The 21,865-nt window shown below is 39.8% G+C and overlaps 1 protein-coding gene across 4 annotated transcripts; it reads left to right on the top strand.

Moving 5' to 3' along the window:
• Positions 1-10,275: 10,275 nt before the first annotated feature.
• On the top strand, positions 10,276-21,453 carry wt1b (WT1 transcription factor b). Of its 4 annotated transcripts, none has more exons than XM_030048709.1 (9): positions 10,276-11,084; positions 14,203-14,325; positions 15,176-15,275; positions 17,562-17,639; positions 18,299-18,410; positions 18,533-18,680; positions 18,885-18,974; positions 19,540-19,623; positions 19,842-21,453. In XM_030048709.1, the coding sequence occupies exons 1-9, from the start codon at positions 10,664-10,666 to the stop codon at positions 19,961-19,963; spliced, it is 1,278 nt and encodes a 425-aa protein (XP_029904569.1). In that variant the 5' UTR covers positions 10,276-10,663; the 3' UTR covers positions 19,964-21,453. The 4 variants fall into 4 exon arrangements, with proteins under 4 accessions (XP_029904569.1, XP_029904566.1, XP_029904568.1 ...); XM_030048706.1 differs by having other exon boundaries at positions 19,540-19,632; XM_030048708.1 differs by having other exon boundaries at positions 18,296-18,410.
• The last annotated feature ends 412 nt before the right edge of the window (positions 21,454-21,865 follow it).

The following is a 21,865-nucleotide window of genomic DNA, read 5'->3' as shown; positions in this document are numbered from 1 at the left end:
CATAAATGTGCTTGTGTAACTCTGAGGCTTTCATTAGCTGATTAACAGCTGTTGTCAAGTGCCTGGTGTGTTTCAAGTCCAAAATAAGAGTTTTTGGAGGCTTTGAAGCTCCAGGTGCATGAGAGACATTGTTTTTGTCTCCTTTAAAAGGTCTTAAAAATGCCACGGTTTTGATATGATGCTTAATATTCATGGCAGAATGTCCTGGAAATAATGTGGTTAGGGTATGAGCTGCTGAGGAAATCTTGGGCCACAGCAAACCTTTGTACCTGGCACAAGTATTATCCTGTAAGCAGGTTTTAGTCTGTTTTATATCATTCTAAGACGGGCCTGTACCTAAAAACGTTGTCTTCATGTGAGCCATATATGGCAAGACATCTTCCATATTTACAATAACACTGACAGGGTGTTACTGGGCGGTGTAGCCTATGTGTCCAGAGTTCAGCGGAGAAGTATTGGTCATGCTGCTTTATAACAGGCGTCGGCCTCTTCAGCTGATGAGTTCACTCCAGATCATGCATTCGTTACAGATGTCATGACAATTTTTTACTAAATGCTTGATGTTTCAAATCACTTTACATTTGGTTTTGAAGGTTAGATCTCTCCGCAGTTTTCAGTTAGACATTATCTTCAGCCTAACAGCTACAATCTCAGAGATGATTCCAGAAAATAAACATTTTGCTGCTGTCATGCAACAAATTTTGATGATTTTAATCTACTATCTATGGTTTTAATGTAATGCTTTATGTATTATCTTCCAAGAGTCACCAGTCTTATGATACCCTTTAGATACCTCAGGTTTCACCTAGTAATGACAGCATGTGTCCAATGTATATGTATGCAGTAACTCTGTGTGTGTGTATGTTTATCAGTGGGTAGCTGTATTTGTACACTTAAACATATTTTCTTAATGCAAGTTTACACAGTAATAAGGCCATAGGCTACCACAAAAGTCAATAATATGAATTTGCATTTGTGTGTGGGTGCAAACTATTAATGAAGTCAATATATATTGACCTCATCCATCTGTGTTTGATTGAGAATGGAAACTGCGGGGTGCCCCTAAACTGTTGGCAAATTGCCTCATCCGCCTGCTCAAAGATAAATGGTTGTGTGTTGAGTTAGCTGAGCCCAGGTGTCTGCTTGCTTCCTCCCTGACAGAGAGCCAAGTGGTGAGTATCCATGTAAATTAATCTCATGGTCATCATCCAACATGGCTGCCTACCATCCACCCACTAATTGTCTGGTTCCCACAGTTCTCCCCACCTCCACAACCTCAGAAAAATCCCCGTGCTTAGGCTCATCTATCAGCCAGTGACCTTGTCAGGATGCATCGCATGAGTAACTAGAGTGAGTAGCTTGTTAATTACTTATATGCTGATCCAACCATTAATGTTTGTTTTGTTACCACTTCCCAGGGGCTGGAAATGTAGCGAGGTTATAAGCTGATGTTTTTTTTAATTTGTTGTTTAAGTCTCATTTAGACATTGCAAAGTTGCAGATAAATCTTTGTGCCCACTCTCAAACAAGAAACACACAGGGAAAGTCAAGGATAACTGATGTTGATGACACCAAAGGTCATGCCCTCTGCTTTGAGAGAAACCAAATGATCAACTAACATTATGTGTGTGTGTGTGTGTGTGTGTGTGTGTGTGTGTGTGTGTGTGTGTGTGTGTGTGTGTGTGTGTGTGTGTGTGTGTGCGTGTGCGTGTGTGTGTGTGTGTGTGCGTGTGTGTGTGTGCGCATGCCCATGTACCTACTCATCTCAATAGGTACTGAATTCCTGTGGTCTGCTTTGATAGCTGTTCACTCCCTGTGATCAATTATCTGCTCCAACTGATCTATCACACAGCTGAGCTATGGTCTGATACACCTCAGACTTCGTAAAATTAATTGACAATTCCATTTGTTCATTCAATTTGAATTTTAAATCCCTTTTATTAAACACCCAGACGTTACTTATGCGGCATGCACAGGGCAAACTCACGGATGACTAGAAAAGAAGGTGGTACATGAAATACCACTGTTATCTTGCCATATCACTTAATGAGCACGCATGACCGGCTTCATATCACACCAAAGACTGCAGCAATCAATCAAAGCGAGTTCGCATTTGTGGTGTTGAGCTATCTGAGGTCGTTAATCCCCCCCCGTGTGGAATGTGTGTGCTCTGTTTCAACCTAATGGCAACAGCAAAAAAAAAAAAAAAAAAAAAAAAAAAAGCTACAGTCTTCCAGGAATTCTGACGTTTCTGTCTGGATAGGTCGAGTCACTGCAGCAGGAATGGGGCTCTGTGAATGATAGATTGGTCTCTTGTCATCAGAGTGTGTTTATATTACACACACTCACTGGCTTGGAGGAGCAATAGTAGTTTAAAAGGCACAGTCAAACAAAGAATCAAATTTGTTTTCATTTGGGGATACAGTGCATAATATTTCGATTGAGGCTAAATGCTGTATCTCTGAAATACGGTTAAAATGTAGTTTAGAGGCATGTAAGACTACTTGACCCTTTGCTTCTGAGATAACTGTTGAGGCAGTTTCATCAGCGCTGATGAATAAGACGTTGGCCACGGAGAACAGTCACTAAAACTTTCTCCGTCACAGACTTGGTTGCTCCACAGGCATAAAAACCACTAATTTTCCAGGTTGATGTCACACTTTTCTCAGAATACCTATACATAATTGAAGTTTGAGGATTAAACAATTAAATAAATAAATACATTCTAAACTTTTTTTTTAATAGTAGTGGACTTTAATTAGCATTATTATTTTTCTGAATAGTAGAACAAAGACCTTATTTTGCCAAGCGGGCAAATTATTGTAAGAAGTATTGAGTATTGAGTCATATTTTATTTCTGGCAGTGAGCAAGTTAGTTTAAAGTGGCTTTTCCCCTTATTCTGACACGTACTTGTTCATTCCGCTCCTATACGTCAAGAGTCATGGGCCATGTGCACATTGCATATTGATTTCCCTGATTTTCATTTGTTTCCCATCATCACAGTCATACATTGAAACCTCACTCATGTAGTTTCCAGAATGAGGCTCAAGGGTATGGCAACAGAAAATAGAACCTCTACAGATATCTGAAATGTTTTCTGATGACTGTTTGCACCCCAGCCACAGCTGCTTGGGTGTGACAGCAGGGGAGAGGCTGTGGTTTACTGTAATGAACTGATAATGGTGACCTTGATCCTGACTCACAGGCACCTGCTGGGATGAGACAAAGGTTATAGGATTCAGGCACAATACAGATGTTTTAATACCAATAATGAAATGCTTGACGCATTTTATTCATTACAAATTAGAAAATAACAGATTTTTTTGCTGGAGTTCTTGTGTGTGTTGAGGCAAAATGCTGACTATGGAGAATAACTTACAAGTGTGAAAGAATGGGCACCCTGGGACGAGTAGCTGCTGTTACAATACAGTTGCTAATGGGGATCTAAATTTTCAGTTTCAAGTTCAGTTTGATGATGATGTATGATGCAACTTCTTATTCCTCCACACAATCTCAAGCAAAACTGAACTTTGTTAGTGTGTTGGGTTGTGTAGTTCCCAGGATGTGATCAGAGTCCACAGGGTGATGAAATATCCTCATTGCTCATTGTTCCCCAGGTGAATATGATTAATATTACCAGAATACTGTCACTGACCTCCATAGCGTGGCAAAATGTGCTCCAAAATAACACTTTTAGCACATAAACGAACAGGAAGAGAGTCAAGTCATGAAAGCCATTATAAAAAAATATCAAATCCTGGTACTAATTTTGTGTGTGTGTGTGTGTGTGTGTGTGTGTGTGTGTGTGTGTGTGTGTGTGTGATTGCAACTTTATCTGAAAGTTCTACCAGGACATTTCTTCCTGGTGCCAGGTTATGATGTCAGTTTCCTGCATGGATCGGCTTTCCAAATCATACCGAAAAATAACAAGAAAGAGCAGTTTAACTTCCTAAAAGATGGGTAGCATGACATGTTGCTTTTTATATTGTTATATAATTTATCTGCTAAAAGGGTTATTTTGAGAACCGTTTTGCTGCACAATGAAAGAGAATGGAGCGATATATATACAGCCAGCATGGAACAATTAATAAGGATATTTCACCACCACAGAGTCATATCACATACAGGGAACTGTAGTACAACCCAACACTCCACCAAGTTTTGCTTGATGAAAATGAGCCCAAAACAATTTATTGTATTTGATATTTAAAAAAAAAAAGACAAAAAGACACACTAACAAATTAATTTAGGCCAATTTCCCCACATTTTTCTGTTTGATTTTATTTATTTATTCATTTATTTTATTGTTTAGTTTGTAGTATATTTATTTAGCATATAGCTTAATTAGTAATTCGTTTTTAGTTCGTTTTTTTTTTTTTTTTTATGTTCACCACAGCAGTCCACTGTCATCATCATTGTGTTCCGGTGAAACCTTGTCTCTTGTATCTGTACTTTTCAAGAACTAAGAAAAACAATCTTGTTTAGTACTTAAACAACATACATTTTTCAGATTATTCTGAGGTTTACAAGCCAAAGATGTTAACATGTTCTTTAATTTAATCAAAACATAAAGGTCACCTAAACTGGAGTTACCAGTCCACGTAGGTGTTGTTACTCATCTTCCAAGAAAGAAAATTAGCTTTTTTTTTTTTTTTTTTTTTTTTTTTTTTTTTAACAAATACTAGTATTCAGTAATTTTGCTAGATCTGAATACTGTGCTGTATGAAAGCTTTTTGCAAGGGCACATTTGTATTTCTTGCAGGACCACTAAACCATAAATTTCAAACAGCTTTATAGGGAGCATATAGGAGTATGAGCTGGGGAGAGAGGCGGTCTTAGGTCTGGTGGTAGAGCAACAAGAAGGAGAGAGGGTGTGTGAAACATCACTGGACTGACAATGGACTGGTGTTGTATCTGACACACTGGCCGTAGAAATGTGTGCTCTCCCTCAAATCCCCCCTCTGTCCTTCTTATCTCCAGCCTGATATCCGACACTTTGAAGTGTGCTGACTTGATATGAGAGAAAATTAAAAACTGAGGGTTGTTGTCATCCAAACGGGCGATAAGGAAGGCTAAGGCTGAGCTGGAACAATATACATATTGTATTATGAACTGGGCAGACAGTTTCCTTGGGCTCATCTTTAACATTTAGGTATACAATGTGTTACTTATTATAATCATTTTGAACAAACTTGAATTCAGTTTGTCCATTCTGTCTTTTCATGGAAATGATGTGTGCCTGTCACAAACTTCGAATGGTGCTGTGAGAAAGTGGAGAGTGAAGACAGAGGAATATTGTTCTGCCTGGGCTTTCTTTTAAATTGCATGCATTTTCTAGAGGCCACAGGCAGATAGAGGGGAAAAGATGAAACAATACAACACACCGCTGTGGGTTTGTTATCAGCCTATTTCCATGCCCAGATAGAGAAGTAAAAGATTGTGCTTTTTTTAATGCTACTGTCAGCATTTCAAAATAACACCTGTTGCTTTTTTTTAAAATTATTTTTGCAGTCCTCTCCTCCAGGCATTTTTTTTTTTTTGGCTCTGTCATCATGTCACAGCCATTCTGATGCTTTATAATACTGATTACTAGTTTTACAAAATCATACATAACTTGTGACATTTTTAAATCACCAGTGCACTTAATCTAAACAGAAATATGGCCTAATAAACAGTCACCTGTTGGACGCAGTAAATCATAGATAAATACCGGTATCATAAATACCAATGTTTATTTGCATGGAAAAAGTAATTTCTTTTTCATGTGTTCCGCCACATCACGTAACTATGTCGTTTTTCATGTGACTTTTTGGCTGAAACAATCCCTACTCAAATTCTGTCTTGCTAATGCCGCAGAGTATCGCAGCCTCCATGGTCATATGTATTCCTTGTTTAAGGGTCAGATGCCGTATTGACCGTTTCCCTTCTTCTGCACAGTGATGTTGTTTTAAACCCTGAGTTAACCAGAGATTGATCTGAAGAATGAGAGTATTGCGGACTACCATCCGTCATAGGGACTGAAGGGCTTGTTTTCTCCTGGCCCTGTCACCTTTGATGAATCCCTGCTAAAGAGTCCGCTGGGGAAGCCACAGCCAGGATTTGCCTCGGGTCAGAGGCACTGCATTTTTTTCAGGCTCATTTTTGGCAAGAGAGTTTTAATTGTGCCAGAACCTTTTGTACATACAGCACATTATTTTAGCTTTTAGATTTGTGTTTGTTTGTAGTGGGTGGATCGTGGAAGGTTTTCCAATTGTTTTGGGAGCAATTAATTTTCTTGGCTACTATTTTCAAATCAGTTACGTGGACATCCTCCGAATGCCTGGGTGTTCCTCGGGGATACAGGACTGCCTTTGCACTAATTTTTGTCCCAGAATAGAGTGAGCCAGGGAGCACTTTGTCTTCCTCCTGACCCAAAAATACCCATCTGAATTGGGGCTTAACTTTTAGGAACATTTGTATGGTTAGAAACTTTCTAATGGATATCATATATACTCTGGCTGTATGGCTACTTTCCAATGCCTTCATTTACAGAGACTGCGTAAAGGGACAATGCTATAGTGAACCTCCTATGGGTAGCATTTAGTGTTAGCTTAGCATAAAGACTTAAAGTCTATGGGAGTCCTTAGCCTGGCTCAGTCAAAGTGAAAAAATAAACCTTACAGCAACCCTGATGTAAGCTGTCTGAAGATGTCTTATTTGCAGGACTTATCGTGTGTATTTGAAATACATACTGTATCTTGGGGGGAAAAAAAAAAACAAAAAAAAAAACGGAAGTTGTTTTAGGAGAAGTTAGATGGTAGAACTGTACCCGCTGAACTCATTTATTCTTTGATGTATTGCAGTGAGGCGTGCACCGCTGAAGATATAGAAAGATCCAGCATAGATTAACTTCTCCAAAAATAAGTTTCATTTTTATTTTGCTTTGTTTTGTTTTTTTTTAATTACAAGACATGTGTAAGACGGCTTCGGAGTTGTTGTAAGGTTTATTTTTTCACTCTGACGGAGCTAGACTAATAACTCCTTTGCATAAAGACTTCAAGTCTTTATGCAAAGCTAATACTAAATGCTACCTATAGGGACCGAATCACTGGACACAGAGGTGAAAATGGTATCTAACATCTTGTCTCAGCCTGGGTACGCCAGGAGAAGGGTATTTTGCCCAAGACATTGGATAATTTCTTTAAGCAAGGTTCTTCCATAGAATGAAAAAGATCCTCAATGTCTTGTCCTTTTTGCAGTTTAACAGGGGTGAAAGTTGGGCCTTGAGCCATTAGCAGGCTGCTGTGACCGGCTGATGAAGGCTGCATCAGTGGCCTGACTGGTCACCGTCCCAGCTATCATCACTCTATAATTATTACACTAACCACTGCAACATTTGGGGAGTCTTTATGTATGAGTGAGTGTCTTACCTTCAGCTATTGTAAAAAGTGAAATTGGAACGATTCAAACTTCATTCAAGAGCAGAGCCTGCACACTACAAACTCCAGATATACACTTTGGTGTGTTTTTTGTGAGGGGGCTCCATTTTCTTTTGCTGTTTCTCATCCAGAAACTCCTTTTGATGTGTATATAACTACCCACTTCACTGTCATAAAACAGCTCGCCATATCATCGCTGTCCAAATAAAACCTATTATATCTCCAACTTTTCCAGAACTAAGCTGTCTTGTTTTTAGCTCAACCAACTTAACTCTTTCAGTTTATATGACAGGTTTTGAAAGTGTTTCGTAAGACCACTGTGGCTGTACCATTTTTCTTGGCCCACAGAGGAGTGTGTCATCCTTCAACTGAAGTTAAAACATGAGTATCACCTAATTTGAGTTGCAAGTTTTGTGCAAGACAAGAGTGATATGTTGTGCAATACAGATGAACAAAACAGTAACAGTAGGTTTTTGTTAATGCCACCTCAGCACTTTGCCTGCTGATTTCATCATTTCAGGAATGTATTAGAAAGTACAATGTCATTTGTTGTAACAACATATTACAGTCAGTGCTCACAACAGGTACTTCCTTTTCCAGTGATGATTTAACACTTTCTAAGAAAGATCTCTCCGAATTCATGAGATCTCCCCATGTATTCTTTTTGCCATCACTTTGCCCGTTTTAAGTACCCTCGCCACCCCCATATCTCCTTTTAAGGTGAAAAGGGCCTCAGTGTCTTTCTTTGGAGTCCTAGAATAATATTCCAGATGGTGTTGACAGGATTGGCCAACAATTCTCATTTCACAAGAATCACAACACTGTTGCAGATCTCCTGCTTAGTCCTTGGTCTTGCATCTCAAACGGGTGGTGGATTCTTTATGCCACCTAGGAATGTGTATTTGATGACTTCACCATAATTTATTCACCCTAATTGGTAAAGGTGTCCGACTGACCATCAATTCAGGGTGTAAAGAGGGTATGCAAATTCGTGGTCAAATTCGCATGAGATTACTTAAATTTTTACACTCTTTTTGCCCCTGTCTACTGTATTGAAAGAGCCAGTGAATGATTTAACCAGGCACAGAGACTGAGGGGAAACTTGGGGGAAAGTTTCTCATAAAAACTGTTTTTTTTTTTTTTTTTTTTTTCAATTCTCCAAGACATGTTTGTCAAATGCAGATACCTCCATTATGTAATCCATTATTCTGAATTACCTGCTTCAAATGAAATACTTAAATGTAGTAAAGTGATTGCTTTTAATTGCTTTTTCATTGAATGGCTTCCACAGTCTCATGAATATGCTGTTTAATAAAACATTTGTTTCTGTCTACTGACTGTAATTTGTGTCATCCTAATCTTTCGAATGATGTTGGTGTAACCCCCCGCCCCCCCACGCCCCCGCCCCACCCCTCTTTTTTTTTTTTTGGTAATACAAAAAGTGTTTACAGTTTTATTTTAAAATCTTATTATTGTATTTTACAGCAGTGGCCAAATAATAAAGTTTAAAAAATGAGGGAAAAGTTTATTTTATTAGATGACTGCAGCCCCATTGTAACTGACTGCAACCAGCCTTTGTAACAAAATGTCACTGTTAAAACTTTAAAGGCTGGGGGAATCCAACTCTTGATATGACAAATAATACAATGCAAAAAGATCCACAACAGCTGTCCTGAATTTATAGGCATATTCCAAGTCACCGCATTCCTTTGCAGTTCCACGTTGAGTTGAGCTCTTGTTAAGGTCACAACTTCTGTCTCTTCAGCCCTCACGCACGTGTGCGCATGCACATACACAAACACGCTCCGACTCCCCCCTCTCTCCTCGGCTAATAAATAATTATCTTCTGTGTGATATGGCGTGTCTCCAAGGCCATGCATTTTATGTCAGTTCCTCTTAGCATAACAGTATGATTTCCAAAATGGGACGATTCACAACATATTTTCTGCTATTTTTATGTGGACTAAAAACAATCATTCATGTATATATACATTTATTCATTTTGATTACTGTTAACAAAAAAGGATGATTTTTACCAGTCTTTTCTGAACATGTCGAAAATGTGAAAAATGTTTGAAAAGAAACCTTAAAGAATAATAAAAACAAATGTCTACCTTTTTATACTTCTTGCTATTTACATTGAATGCTTAACCCCTGTATAACTGAAATCATAAAAGTGATTTCTGTTAGGTCTTCATAGTTTGTTGCCTCTTCTAGCTGTCATAGTTTTGAAAGTAGGATATATCTCAGAAAAGAGATGAGTCAACAGAGTTGGGAACGCTGATGAATGTGATCCAAACAGAGCCCACTCATTGTTGAGAGAACTGTATAAATGTTCAAGGATCTCAGTTTCAATGTCTTTAAATTTGTTTTGTACCTTTCACTAGGCTTTGTGTGACTGGCTTTTTAAAATAACTGGCCTGATTGCATTGTTTGATTATATGTTCATGCTTAAATTTTGGATGGTCGCACACTGGAAATAGAAAATAAACTCATTCCAACTTTCAGTGCTGTAAAATGCGGCTCACTGCAAGCATAACAAACATGGGCATAAACACTTCTACAGCCTGAGAACTGTAATTTGTGAAGTTGTTTTATACCAAAAAAAAAAGAGATAGTTCTTCACACACTCACACACACAATTTATGAACAACACATGAAATTAAATGCAACGCCCATTCATGTGCATGTGAAATTAGTCATAATCTACTCAGAACTTCTGTGTATGTCTGCTGGGGAACAGCAAGGGAGTCATCCTCTTCTTCTCAGCTGCCCTCGCTCCTCCCCCTGCCGAGTGTGTTACGCAGTATTTGAGTGTTCAAGAGAGTAAGGAAAGCCAGACTTTGGAGACAGAGGGACAAGGCACTGGTACCCTTACACACTCCTGCTCAAAACCCACTGCAGACCTCCAGACATTTAGTGAACCTCAGATTTGGTGTCCATATTTTGGCCACCTGGTTTAACTGCTGCCACCTTCCCCTCTCATAATGCAGACATCTGTGGAGGAGGGAAAGATGGCTCCTTAGTGTGTACTGTTGCCGCTGATGTTGGTTCCAGTGGAAGAGAACGCACCTGGGTTTTTTTTTGTTTTGTTTTTTTTTGCTTGTTTTCAGCTTCTGCTGCGCTCATTGCTTTTTCAGTCAGTGTTTCTCTAGATTGTAGGAGTTTATCGCTATATGACTCTCAATCCTCTTGGCGGCGACTTCTGTTGGGATATCATCTCCTCCTTTAACTGGCTTCCCCGATGCTGACTGAGCCGTGTGCAGCCATGGGGTCCATGGGGTCGGATGTTCGAGATCTGACCCTCTTGCCTCCAGGACCGCCCGTGCCCTCCTTACCTGGAGGCAGTGGAGGCTGCGGCATGCCCGTTGGCAGCAGCCAGTGGACCCAACTCCTAGACCTGCACCCTGGCTCTCCCTACAGCTCCCTGCCCTCCCACCACTCCCTCATCAAGCAGGAACCAGGCTGGGGCACCTCTGAAACCCTGGAGGACCCTCACTGTGGCCTGGGGGCCTTCACAGTGCACTTCTCTGGCCAGTTTACGGGCACAGGTCCATGTCGGGTTGGGGCCTTTGGAGAGCCGACTGCAGGCCAGCCGAGGGTGTTTCCTAACGGAGCCTACCTGCCCAGCTGTGTGGACAACCCACCAGCAGCTAGGAACCAGGGTAAGCATGGCGCCCACCCTGCTCTCTCCTCCATCTTCTCTTATGCTCTCATCTGCAATAAACTAAATAAATACAATGAAATACCTGGACCAGTCATAGCAGGGAGTTCATGTTTTGATACAGCTATCTTTAAAAAACAAGTTTTATCTGGGGCCATAGCCTTTTTTCAATTTCTGTGGTTTGGCTTTGTGTGTGTTTCCGTGTATGTCTGTGTACAGTGCAGCACTGGCTATAACCCCATGTTTAGGAGTTTGTCAATAGTGTTGTGTCTTAAGAGGACGTTATGTGCTGTCCTAGGTCACCCTGTCCTAAGTCAGGAATAAAGCTGACAGCGCTTCATCCACTGGCACGACTCCGACAGAGATGTCAAACATCTTTTTGTTTTCACTGGTGTTTTCATACTTCATCCATCTACTTAAATGAAAGGTTTTGAAAGCATGAAAACCTTTTCTTTCATTTTGAATTATTCTTGATGGTGAAATTATTATTAGACAATGTAAATTATTTTAGGACTGACATTTTTTTTAGATAAATCATCTCATAGGAAACTGCTTCTTATGGCTTTGGCCATTGCTAAGCGTCTCAAATGAAATGACTGGAAAGATAGTCACACTCCCTCTTAACAACATTTTAAGAATGCATTACTTGACATTTTACTTTTAGAGACGATATTTAAATAAGATGTATTAGATTATTTGGGCTTTTGCTTTATCTCAGCTGCTTTGGTGATTGAATTGTAACTGATACGCCTTCTCTGTATTGTGTGTTGTGTCTCTGTATTGTGCCTTTTCAGTAAAAGCAATACAATCTGAATCATACAAAAATGAAAAAGTAAATTGTGCTAAAAAATGTTCTTCAGTAAGCGGCAAATCACACAAGCTGTTAGAAAAAAAAAATCATAAATAACTGTGAATATCAAACAATTTGTTGTATGATATGATTGCCAAGTTATTAATTCAGTTCATTTGGCCTTATCATTGCATCCTTCATGCTGTTTTTGCATTTCTTAAATACTGCAGCATTTATCCAAAATCTTTCATTTTCAAGGTGTAACTAAAGTAAAGTCATGCTAATGTGCAGACAAGTTTAAAGGTTTAATATCCAAATTACTTTTTTTGTTATCAAAATATGTAAAACTAAACTAAAAAAGATAACTATAAACATAGACACAATTCAGTGCACACTAACAATTTTATGAGGATGAAGATTTTTTCTTTTTCTGTATATGCCATTTATACAAATCCTTCAATGTGAAACATAAATTGCAGTAATTTTCAGTTTGGTGCTGAGCCATTACGGACATTCAGTTCAGGAAAACTACTTTTCCTTACATCCTTTCAAGTTACTATAGTAAGAAAACTGAAGTTAATATGATTCTTGATTCATTTAAGTTTGTTATTATTAGCCCAATTATATATTATCAGCTCAACTAGATGACCTGTGGCCTAGGACAGTCAAGTTTATGGCAGCCGTACAGGCCGTGGGAAGAAGCCTACCTTGTCCAGTGATTTAAATTTACCAAGGACGTGAGAGTGCACAGTCACACAGTGGTAGATATAAGTGAATAAATGATCCCGAAATCTTGTTTGACAGCTTTGACGTTATGTATGAACGTTCATGTATTGAGTTGCACACACTTAAAAAGTTTTTCTTTTTTTCTTATTTATGTATGTTCATAAGAAAATGCCCCTTTACCAGAATTGCACACAAAACTTCTGCCTGCAAGAAGTAAAAAAAAAAAAAAAAAAAAAAAAAAAAAAAAAAATCCCTCATGAGGCCAAGCTCATTATTAAGAGAATTTATTTAATATCTAAGACAAAACAAACCATTTTCTGGCCTCACCGAAACACCAACTTTTCTTTAGAAAATTGTGGAGGTGATGAGCTGTGAATTATGAGCCTGCTTTATTGCACCCAGTAGAATTTTGAGTTTTTTTTTTTTTTTTTTTTTTTTTTTTGTAAATCCAAGTGGGGTCTTGTTTTGACCTCGCAGAAGAAGCCAGAGGAGTTTAGCCAGTTGTTAATCTTAATTCAAAGTTAATCTCTCTGTTTCCTGTATGCTGCTGTTATTGATATGATTTTTTTCTGCTTTGACATGAGAGGAAAAACTGGAAAAAATCTTTGTAAGCAATGCTTGAGCCTGTTGTCTGTTGGGGTTCATTACTCACAGGAGGGTTAAGCCTGTGTGCGACTGCTGATAGGAGTTTCAGAGGCAGTAAGCAGACAGCCTTGTTTACTCAGTGGAAACTACTTTTTGATGAAGTGGTAAAATGCTCAGTGCGCTGCTCCATGGGCTACAGGGATTTAAGTAACAGTATATGAGTCAGTTTTCTCAGGAACTTTCCAACATCCCATTTCACTCTGGCCTGACTAAAAGCATACTGCCCTGTGTGCATTATGTGTGTGTGTTGGTACAGTGAAATTATCTTGTGCGTTTGTGCAGGCTTGTGTACGTGTTTGTGTGTGCATATGGGTGCATATTAGTGTGTATGTGTGTGTCTCTGTGTAGCTATGAATTGGCTGCATTTTTTAAATTCACAATATCATTCATTCCGTATAGCCTTTATTACTTATATTTTGCTTAAAGAGTTTTTTGTTTTTTTACCAACTTCATTTTATTAAACTTCATTTATAATTTTTATTACACTCATATAGTAAGAGTAACAATAATTACAAGTTACCAGATGTATGTAATGTGATATCTTTAGTGCTGTTGCAGTACATGTCATTCATTACTTCTCAAATCTGTTTTTTTTTTTTTTTCTTGAGCACACATTCTACAGTAGCTCATCTCAATCTGTCTGTGGTATGTTTCCCAAATTTCTTTTTCCACCTGCCATAAATATTGCAACCACAAGGCCAAAGAGAGAAGGGGGGAAAAAAAGAATTTGTTACAGGGAAAGAGGATTTAGTAGTTTGATGAATGGCTCTCCACAGTAACTGTGCCAGGGACAAAGAGCAGCTACCGGGGGATTAAGATAACTGACCAGATACTGGAGACTTTTCTGCCCTCAGGATGTTGCAGTCATTGGCAAAATGGTGAAAAACTATAATGAGTAGACCAGGTAAAGAAGATCACTCTGACATTAAAACCCACTCCTCTTTTTGTTTTCTGTCAGGTTATGCAGCGGTGGGTTTGGACAGCGCCCCCAGTTATGGTCACACTCCCTCTCACCACACCCCTCAGCTCTCCAGCCTGTCCTTCAAACATGAGGACACACTGTCACCGCAGAGCAACATGGGTAACTATCTGCATCCTGACATGTTTTCACTAAATTGACTTGCAGACTGGAAGACTATCATGTCACAGCAAGGTTATGTAAGTAACCCATCATTTTTCAAATCACAACAAAATTACTATTATCCATTTTCTCTCACCATCTCTTTGTGGGAAGCGCACATGCGTACATAAACACAACTCTCTCTGGTGTCACTCTCTAAGCATATGGTTAATGGCTCTGGAAATGATAACTTGAGGAAACAGCTTTATGTGAGTCTGTTGGAATGTCAAAAACTGTCTGGGGACCAGTATAATACATGAACCTGAAAAGGACCACTGTTTCTGATTGTTCCATTCACTCTTTGAAAAGTTTAGTTTGTGTCTCGTTGCAGACATGGGTGCATGTGCACAGTCTGTGGATCCTCCTATGTGTGTGCGGGCAAACATATAAAGTGTGTGTACAAGTGCATTTTAAGGGTGTTTGATATGTTTGAATTGCTGATCATCTTTGAAAGGAGGTAGATGTTATTGCTGAAAGGGAAAACACTTTCTTATTTGCATTTCAGTTTTTTGTGTGTGTTTTCCTGTGTATCCTTGAGTGTGTAAATTATGAATAAAAGATTGTTAGTTAAATCAGTTCCTCCCTACACAAATGAAATATATGCACATATCATCACATATCATATCTGTATTGTTGTACCAGCTTTTTAGCCGGATATTGCCTGATAGTGAGTGACTAAGATGAGGAAACATTTTAAGCATTATTTTAGCAGCTCTGATGACTCGTCACTTTCTGAAGCTGTTTTGTGTGTGTGTGTGTGTGTGTGTGTGTGTGTGTGTGTGTGTGTGTGTGTGGGCACGCGCGTGTTCAGTTGACCAACAGTACCCGGCCCCTCCTCCTATGTTCAGTTGCCACAATCCCTCAGATTCCTGTCCGAGCAGCCAAGCACTGCTTCTGCGGAACTACAACAGGTACAATTATTTCATCCCTGCTGCTATTTCGCTGCTATGTTGAAACCCTTTTCTTTGCAATTCCTCCCTCGATTCCATTCAGCAAATAGGTTTTCATCTCACCAATCAATTACTGTGCATTTTTTTTCCACCAGCACCACATGCACTTACTCTCTTGTTACTCTCTTGGTTATTTTTAAAGAGGTGTGAACTCTCTCTGATCCTAAGTTAAGCCTTGTGTCTGGCTCTGGACTGTCTGGACCGTGAAGCCCAATTTGTTCTGAGGTTAAGTGCTGCCCACTGGTGCTCAGCAGGCCAAAACAAACACTGGGTGATCTACTGCTGATCCGTCTGAGTCCACCCTAAGAAAAATGAGGAGAAAAGTAAAAGAGACAAGTGGAGTGAAAGTGAGAGATGGGGGAGCGAAGACGTATTTTTAAAAATGCAGTTGCGTAGTTAAGAGCGCAAACGCAGGAGGACTTGGCTCGGGAAAAAAAGCCATTTTAATCTTTTGAATGTGTTTTAAACTTGTTTTCCTTTTGATCCAAAACATCTCTTAGGGGAAAATTAAGACAAAATTCCTTGAATGCCGCCCCATTTTGTTGTTGGATAGGGGGAACATGTGGAACCCAAATACAGGAACAGTAGCTGATAAGAAGGGGAAGACTTCCATGCTATTAGAGCTCGTGGCATGGACTGGAAAACCTCAAACAAACACAGAGACATGCATACACACTTGCACACAAACACTCGCACAGTGTATGTGAGATGTCAGTGAGTCTGTCCATAGTTCACCATAGTTCAGAGCTGATTAGTGAGCCATCACCATCCTTCCCCTCAAGGACTTCTCCAGGAATGCCTTCCAAAATTGCCCTCAAAATGTTTCCCGCCTTTAATGATACTGAGGACAGAGTGATGTCATGCACTGGTCCACGGTGTACTAGGCACGGATGCACTCACCCCTGCAGAGTGTACAACCACATCTCCAAGGGTGTATGTGTGTGTCCAGGCATGTGCATTTCTGGGTGTATATGTGTGTGTGTGTGTGTGTGTGTGTGTGTGTGTGTGTGTGTGTGTGTGTGTGTGTGTGTGTGTGTGTGTGTGTGCTTGCACCAGTGTGATCTGCCAAAATAAAGAATGGCTAACGGCCCATGTTTTTTTAATAAAGCCAGTGAGGAGTGTGGTGGGTGGACAGGATGTGCTAATAACCCAACCATTGGATTTCCCCTCATGAAATGCCTTCAATATCCATACAAGGAAAGGGGAAGTAGGGGAAGACAAGGGGTGGGGGGTGCAGAAACATAGCAGGGGACACTTTCTAATTCACAGTCAGGCCGTCCCCTAAAGCAAGAGATTCAACATTTAATTGCTAAGTATAACTATCCATAATCAATATTACAGATATCAGCAACATCATCTTGACTAGTTGTAATTACGTTGTGAATAGTCAGAATCAAGGTATCCATAAAACAACACTTAGAGATATGTGTAATTCAGTTTTGATGAGTCAAACAACATATTTATATATACATGACATCATTCTTCCTATAGGACAAATGATGTCACTTTTGCCATTCATGTGTTTTGGGCTTTCAGTTTCAGATATCCACTATTCAGTTGTAAATATCCACAGTGTGAACTGCGGATAGCTACAGTACTTGAATTATGACTAGTTGCAGTTCCAGTTTCAGATATCTAGAATTTAACTCTGACTAGTCATTATTCCAGTTTGTGGTATCTACAATGCCATTTTGACTTATTAAGCTTAATTTAAGATATCTAAAAAAGGACAATGTAGATGCCTTAAATTGAGGGGAATTAAAGATTTCTTGACCGGGAATTAGAACTAGTCAGAATGAAATTGTAGGTATCTGTAATTCATATTGCAGATATCGACGAATGAATTGTTGATATCTATAATGAGAAACCCCATACACATGAATGGCAAATTTGACGTCATTTGGCCTAGGGGGACTGTCATTGTGGATATTTGAAATGTTCGTTTTGACAAGGAAGAACTGAACTACAGATATCTGCAGTACATATCCAGCCAAGCTATTAAATGCTGAAGTGGCTTGCCATAGTCCTCATAATTTAAAACCACAACAGCAACAGCAACCACAACAACAACAACAACACAAATACATACATAAATTCACTTTGTTCACTTTCCTTCTCCTTTACTTTCCATTTTCATTTAACACACTACTGAAACACAGGCCAACCAGCCATTACACGATCCGGTAAAACAGCTAAAATACAGTATCAAATCAACCTTTAATGTGCTGTACTGTGTGTTTCTCTCAGTGACAACCTATACCAAATGTCTCAGCTGGAGTGTGTAGCATGGAACCAAATGAACCCCCTGGCATCGTCCATGAAGAGGTTGGTTGTTTTACTGAACAAGCTGCATTCTTAGCCTTGACCAGGTTTTAGGGTGCAGAGGAGGAGGAAGAGGAGGATTTAACTAGCTGGCTGCTGGCCTACTGCCTAGGGAAATCAGGAAGGGGAGAAGAGATATGTGTGTAGAGAGAGACAGATAATGTGTGTATGTATGTGTGTGTGTGTGTGTGTGTGTGTGTGTGTGTGTGTGTGCGTGCACGTACACACGTATAGGAAATAAATTCTTGTGTCATTTCTCTTCAATTGAATGACCTGGTTCCTGTATTGCTGTGTCTCTTTGTACGGGTGTTCACCAGTTAGTGATTCAGTTTAACAACGACTTTTCATTTCTTGGAACAATTCAGTCCAAGTTAGTAACTCATATTTATGAATTTGATTCAACATTATAAGCCCAAATTTTATATATGTCAGTGTACACATGCAATAATGTACAACTATCCCTTTTCTTCTGAAATTAAAGAAAAAATCAGACAACATAATTACTTTAACATTTTAAAAAGTCTTTTAAAAATAATTTTGAATGATTCATTTCAAAGCATTTTATATCAATTCAAGCCAAAGTCAGAGCAATGCATCAATACACGCCCATTTCTTTCACTATCAAAATTTTCAATATGGATGTTTCAAATCACCCACAGCAGCAACGTAAGCAGCTATGAGAATGATCCGGCAGCACCCACGACTCCCTCTGTGGTCCTCAGCTGCAGCGCCCAGTACCACATACACACACATGGCGTCTTCAGAGGACTCCAGGTCAGATAAACAGACACACAAGCACAAACAGATACATACGTAGATAAATATACTGTTGGTTACAAAGTGAACTAATGCGTCATGCTCATTCCTCAACCCTCTCCCCTCTCTCTTCCTTGCAGGACGTCCGACGGGTCCCTGCGATTGCTCCCCCGGTTGTGAGGTCATCAGAGGCCAGTGAGAAGCGTCCATTTGTGTGCGCTTATCCTGGCTGCAGTAAGAGATATTTCAAACTGTCCCATCTGCAGATGCACGGCCGCAAACACACAGGTGAGACGACATTTCCCTCTCAGAGCACCTCCTGTTTTTCATCATAAACAATGATAATGACAGAGTAAAGTGGGACACTGAGCCAGGGGAACACATTCGAAACATGGGTGGTACAGATGATACTTACGATATTTTAACATTGATGACAGCCACCGATGATGAGGACGATGATGATGATAATGGTGATGAGGGGTTATGTTGCAGGAGAGAAGCCTTACCAGTGTGATTTCATGGACTGCGGCCGCAGATTCTCTCGCTCAGACCAGCTGAAGAGACACCAGCGTAGACACACAGGTACACTGGTATCAAGCTTCTGTATAGGTCCCCTCTCTCAGTTGCCTTTTTACTTAAAAAGTAAAAAGTGTTGTCATTTTCAGCCTTTTTATTAAGTAATTCCTGGTTTGGTGCACATATTTGGGCTGCTTTTTAACATATGTACTGCCATTATGTGTTATTATTATATGAGTGACCCAGTAAGAAAAAGAAGCACAATAGCTTTTTTACATTGATTATTGATCTTTTTTTTACAGTTTTAAAAAGATATACCACAAAATTAAAACATGCATTAGGTCAAACTGTGTGTGTATATGTATATGTATATGTATATGTAGGTGTGTATATGTATGTATATCTATACTCACAAATATATATGATATGTGTTGTCCCAGACTAAACAGGATGTGACGAAAATGATTCATACTTTTGTAAGAGTCTAATCTGCTGCACTGTTGCATTAGCTGTGTCCAACAATGTCTGCACCGTTTCACTGAATGTTTAAACTTTTGACCTTCACCCCACCCTCATCTCATTCTCCACTTCTGTCTCCACCACCGCCACAACCGTCACCATCTGTGTGTAGGAGTGAAGCCCTTTCAGTGCGAGACGTGTCAGAGAAAGTTTTCACGGTCAGACCATCTTAAGACACACACTCGGACTCATACAGGTAAAACAAGTGCGTATACCTTTATTTTCTACTCCTCCATTCTTCTCCCAGTGATTTTTGCTGTTGATTGTGTAGCTATTTGATTTTTTTTTTTTTTTCAAAATGGTCATTGTGACATTGATTTACAAAAATACAACAGAGAACAGCTTCGAAAAAGTTCAGTTCACTCTAAAGCAATGATTTTCTTTTCCTTTCTGTTGTTTTTCCTTGTTTGTCAGGTGAGAAGCCCTTCACCTGCCGCTGGTCCAACTGTCAGAAGAAGTTTGCCCGCTCTGACGAGCTGGTGCGCCACCACAGCATGCACCAGAGGAACCTGACCAAGCTGCAGTCTGCCATCTGAGCAGGAAGAGGAGGAGGACAAGAGGAAGGTGACAATAAGCGGTGCCAGCCAGTAGAGAAAGACGCTGGAGCCTGGTCAGTGGTTATGGTCCCTTGCCAGACTTGCTGAAGTGGTGAGCGCAGCTTACGTCTTCCTCAGCCAGACGACAGCAGGAAAACAGATTCACTGGTGATTTGCAGGATCTTCAAGATACAGCTCACAAGCACTCCTTTTTCTGCTTATTTCACATTAAAACTCAGTTTTTTTTTCTCTTTTATGTGCAGTACCACAATCATCCTGAGCCAAGTTGAAGAATTTTATGTGAGATAAGCGATATGTTGATACACAATTTGGAAGATTTTAATACACTTGCACTGGCTTCTTGTTTCTTGGTGTTTTATTGTTAAATTGTGTCACTATGAAAATGTGCTGGACTTTAAACTGGATCTAGGAAATGGACAGTGGTGTCACTTTTTCTCCAATTAGTGAAACCCAGAGAATTATTGCTTGGGTGAATATATATTCTTGCAGTATACATAATATTCACCTTATTGCTTTGTATATATGTGGCATATTTTCCTGCCTTTTTTACACATTCCTTTTGTACTTTTGTATGTTTTTGTAACTTTATAAAATGTTGATCCACACAGCTGTCAAGGGCAAGAGTAATGCGGAATTGATGGATGTGTGTGTGTGTGTGTGTGTGTGTGTGTGTGTGTGTGTGTGTGTGTGAGAGAGAGAGAGAGAGAGAGAGAGAGAGAGAGAGAGAGAGAGAGAGAGAGAGAGAGGAGAGTTGAGGTGTTAGTGTTATCCAGGTTAAGAGGCCACCTATTGGAGGGGGGGTCAGACAGTAAAACAGCACCACTCTGTGACTCTGACAGGGTGCAGGTCTCACCCTCCTAAATCTCCGACACACATCTTCATAACTAGGAACATCTGGAGCCCAATAAATCTCATTAGAAGAGACACATACCTTAGTGTCAACTGGCTGTACTTCACTGACTGACCCCCTCTAAGTAGGCTGGGCCCCAACACACACACACACACACGCGCGCACACACACATGCGCACACGCACACATGCACAGACACATTTATAAATATATTTGAGTCCTCTTATTAAATAACAGCCCAAAGCATATGTTACAACTTCGAGCCACTTGATGGCAGTATCAGCCTTTTCCATGCACAACACAAAGCCTCAAGTTGTATGTGCTCTTACATTGGCCGGCGGTGAGGCGTTACTGACCAAAAAAAACGCATGTTTATGTTTTACACTTAATAATAATAGTCAAATGGCCCTCTTTTACTCCATTTTTGCCTATGGTGATATTGAGTGGCCATAATAAATACATTAATGTCAAGAAAGTCACGTAAGAGGGAAACAGGAAGGCTGCTGCTCTGTATGCTGTGGCCCATCAAATATACATGATGTGGATGGAGTTGTGTGTCAGATGGTGTGCAAGTCTATAAGAGTTGAAGTGATTCAGCCACAGCAGGTATGTTAATAAAATATGACTCGACGTTGGTTAAAAGAGATGTTGCATGGCTCTGTGGGCTAATGATGTCATATATCTAGAAAAACAATCTAAACATGCACGCAAAAGTATGGTATATTTAGCTATTGGCTATACGGTTTGCTCACATATGGAAACGGCAGTGCACCTTTGCCGAAGATGTACGCTCACTGAGATATGCACACGCAGACACACATCTACACCTGCACCACTTGTTTTATTTCCACGGGAGACCTTGAGACTTGCCAAACTAACAGAAAGATTAAAATGCCGTTCTTGTATTTCAGGGTCACGTCCCACTCATTTGAAGTGGTGGTTCCTGTGATTCAGGTTGTTTTCCAATCCAGCTAATGGCTGTGAGGAGGTATCTCTGTGATGTTCTGTGTTTTTTCCCCTCCTTGCTAATC

Source organism: Myripristis murdjan, chromosome 3, assembly GCF_902150065.1.
Source record: "Myripristis murdjan chromosome 3, fMyrMur1.1, whole genome shotgun sequence".
Taxonomy (NCBI): domain Eukaryota; kingdom Metazoa; phylum Chordata; class Actinopteri; order Holocentriformes; family Holocentridae; genus Myripristis; species Myripristis murdjan.
The sequence above is the reverse complement of the archived record's forward strand: the minus strand, read 5'-3'. Positions and strand labels throughout refer to the sequence as shown.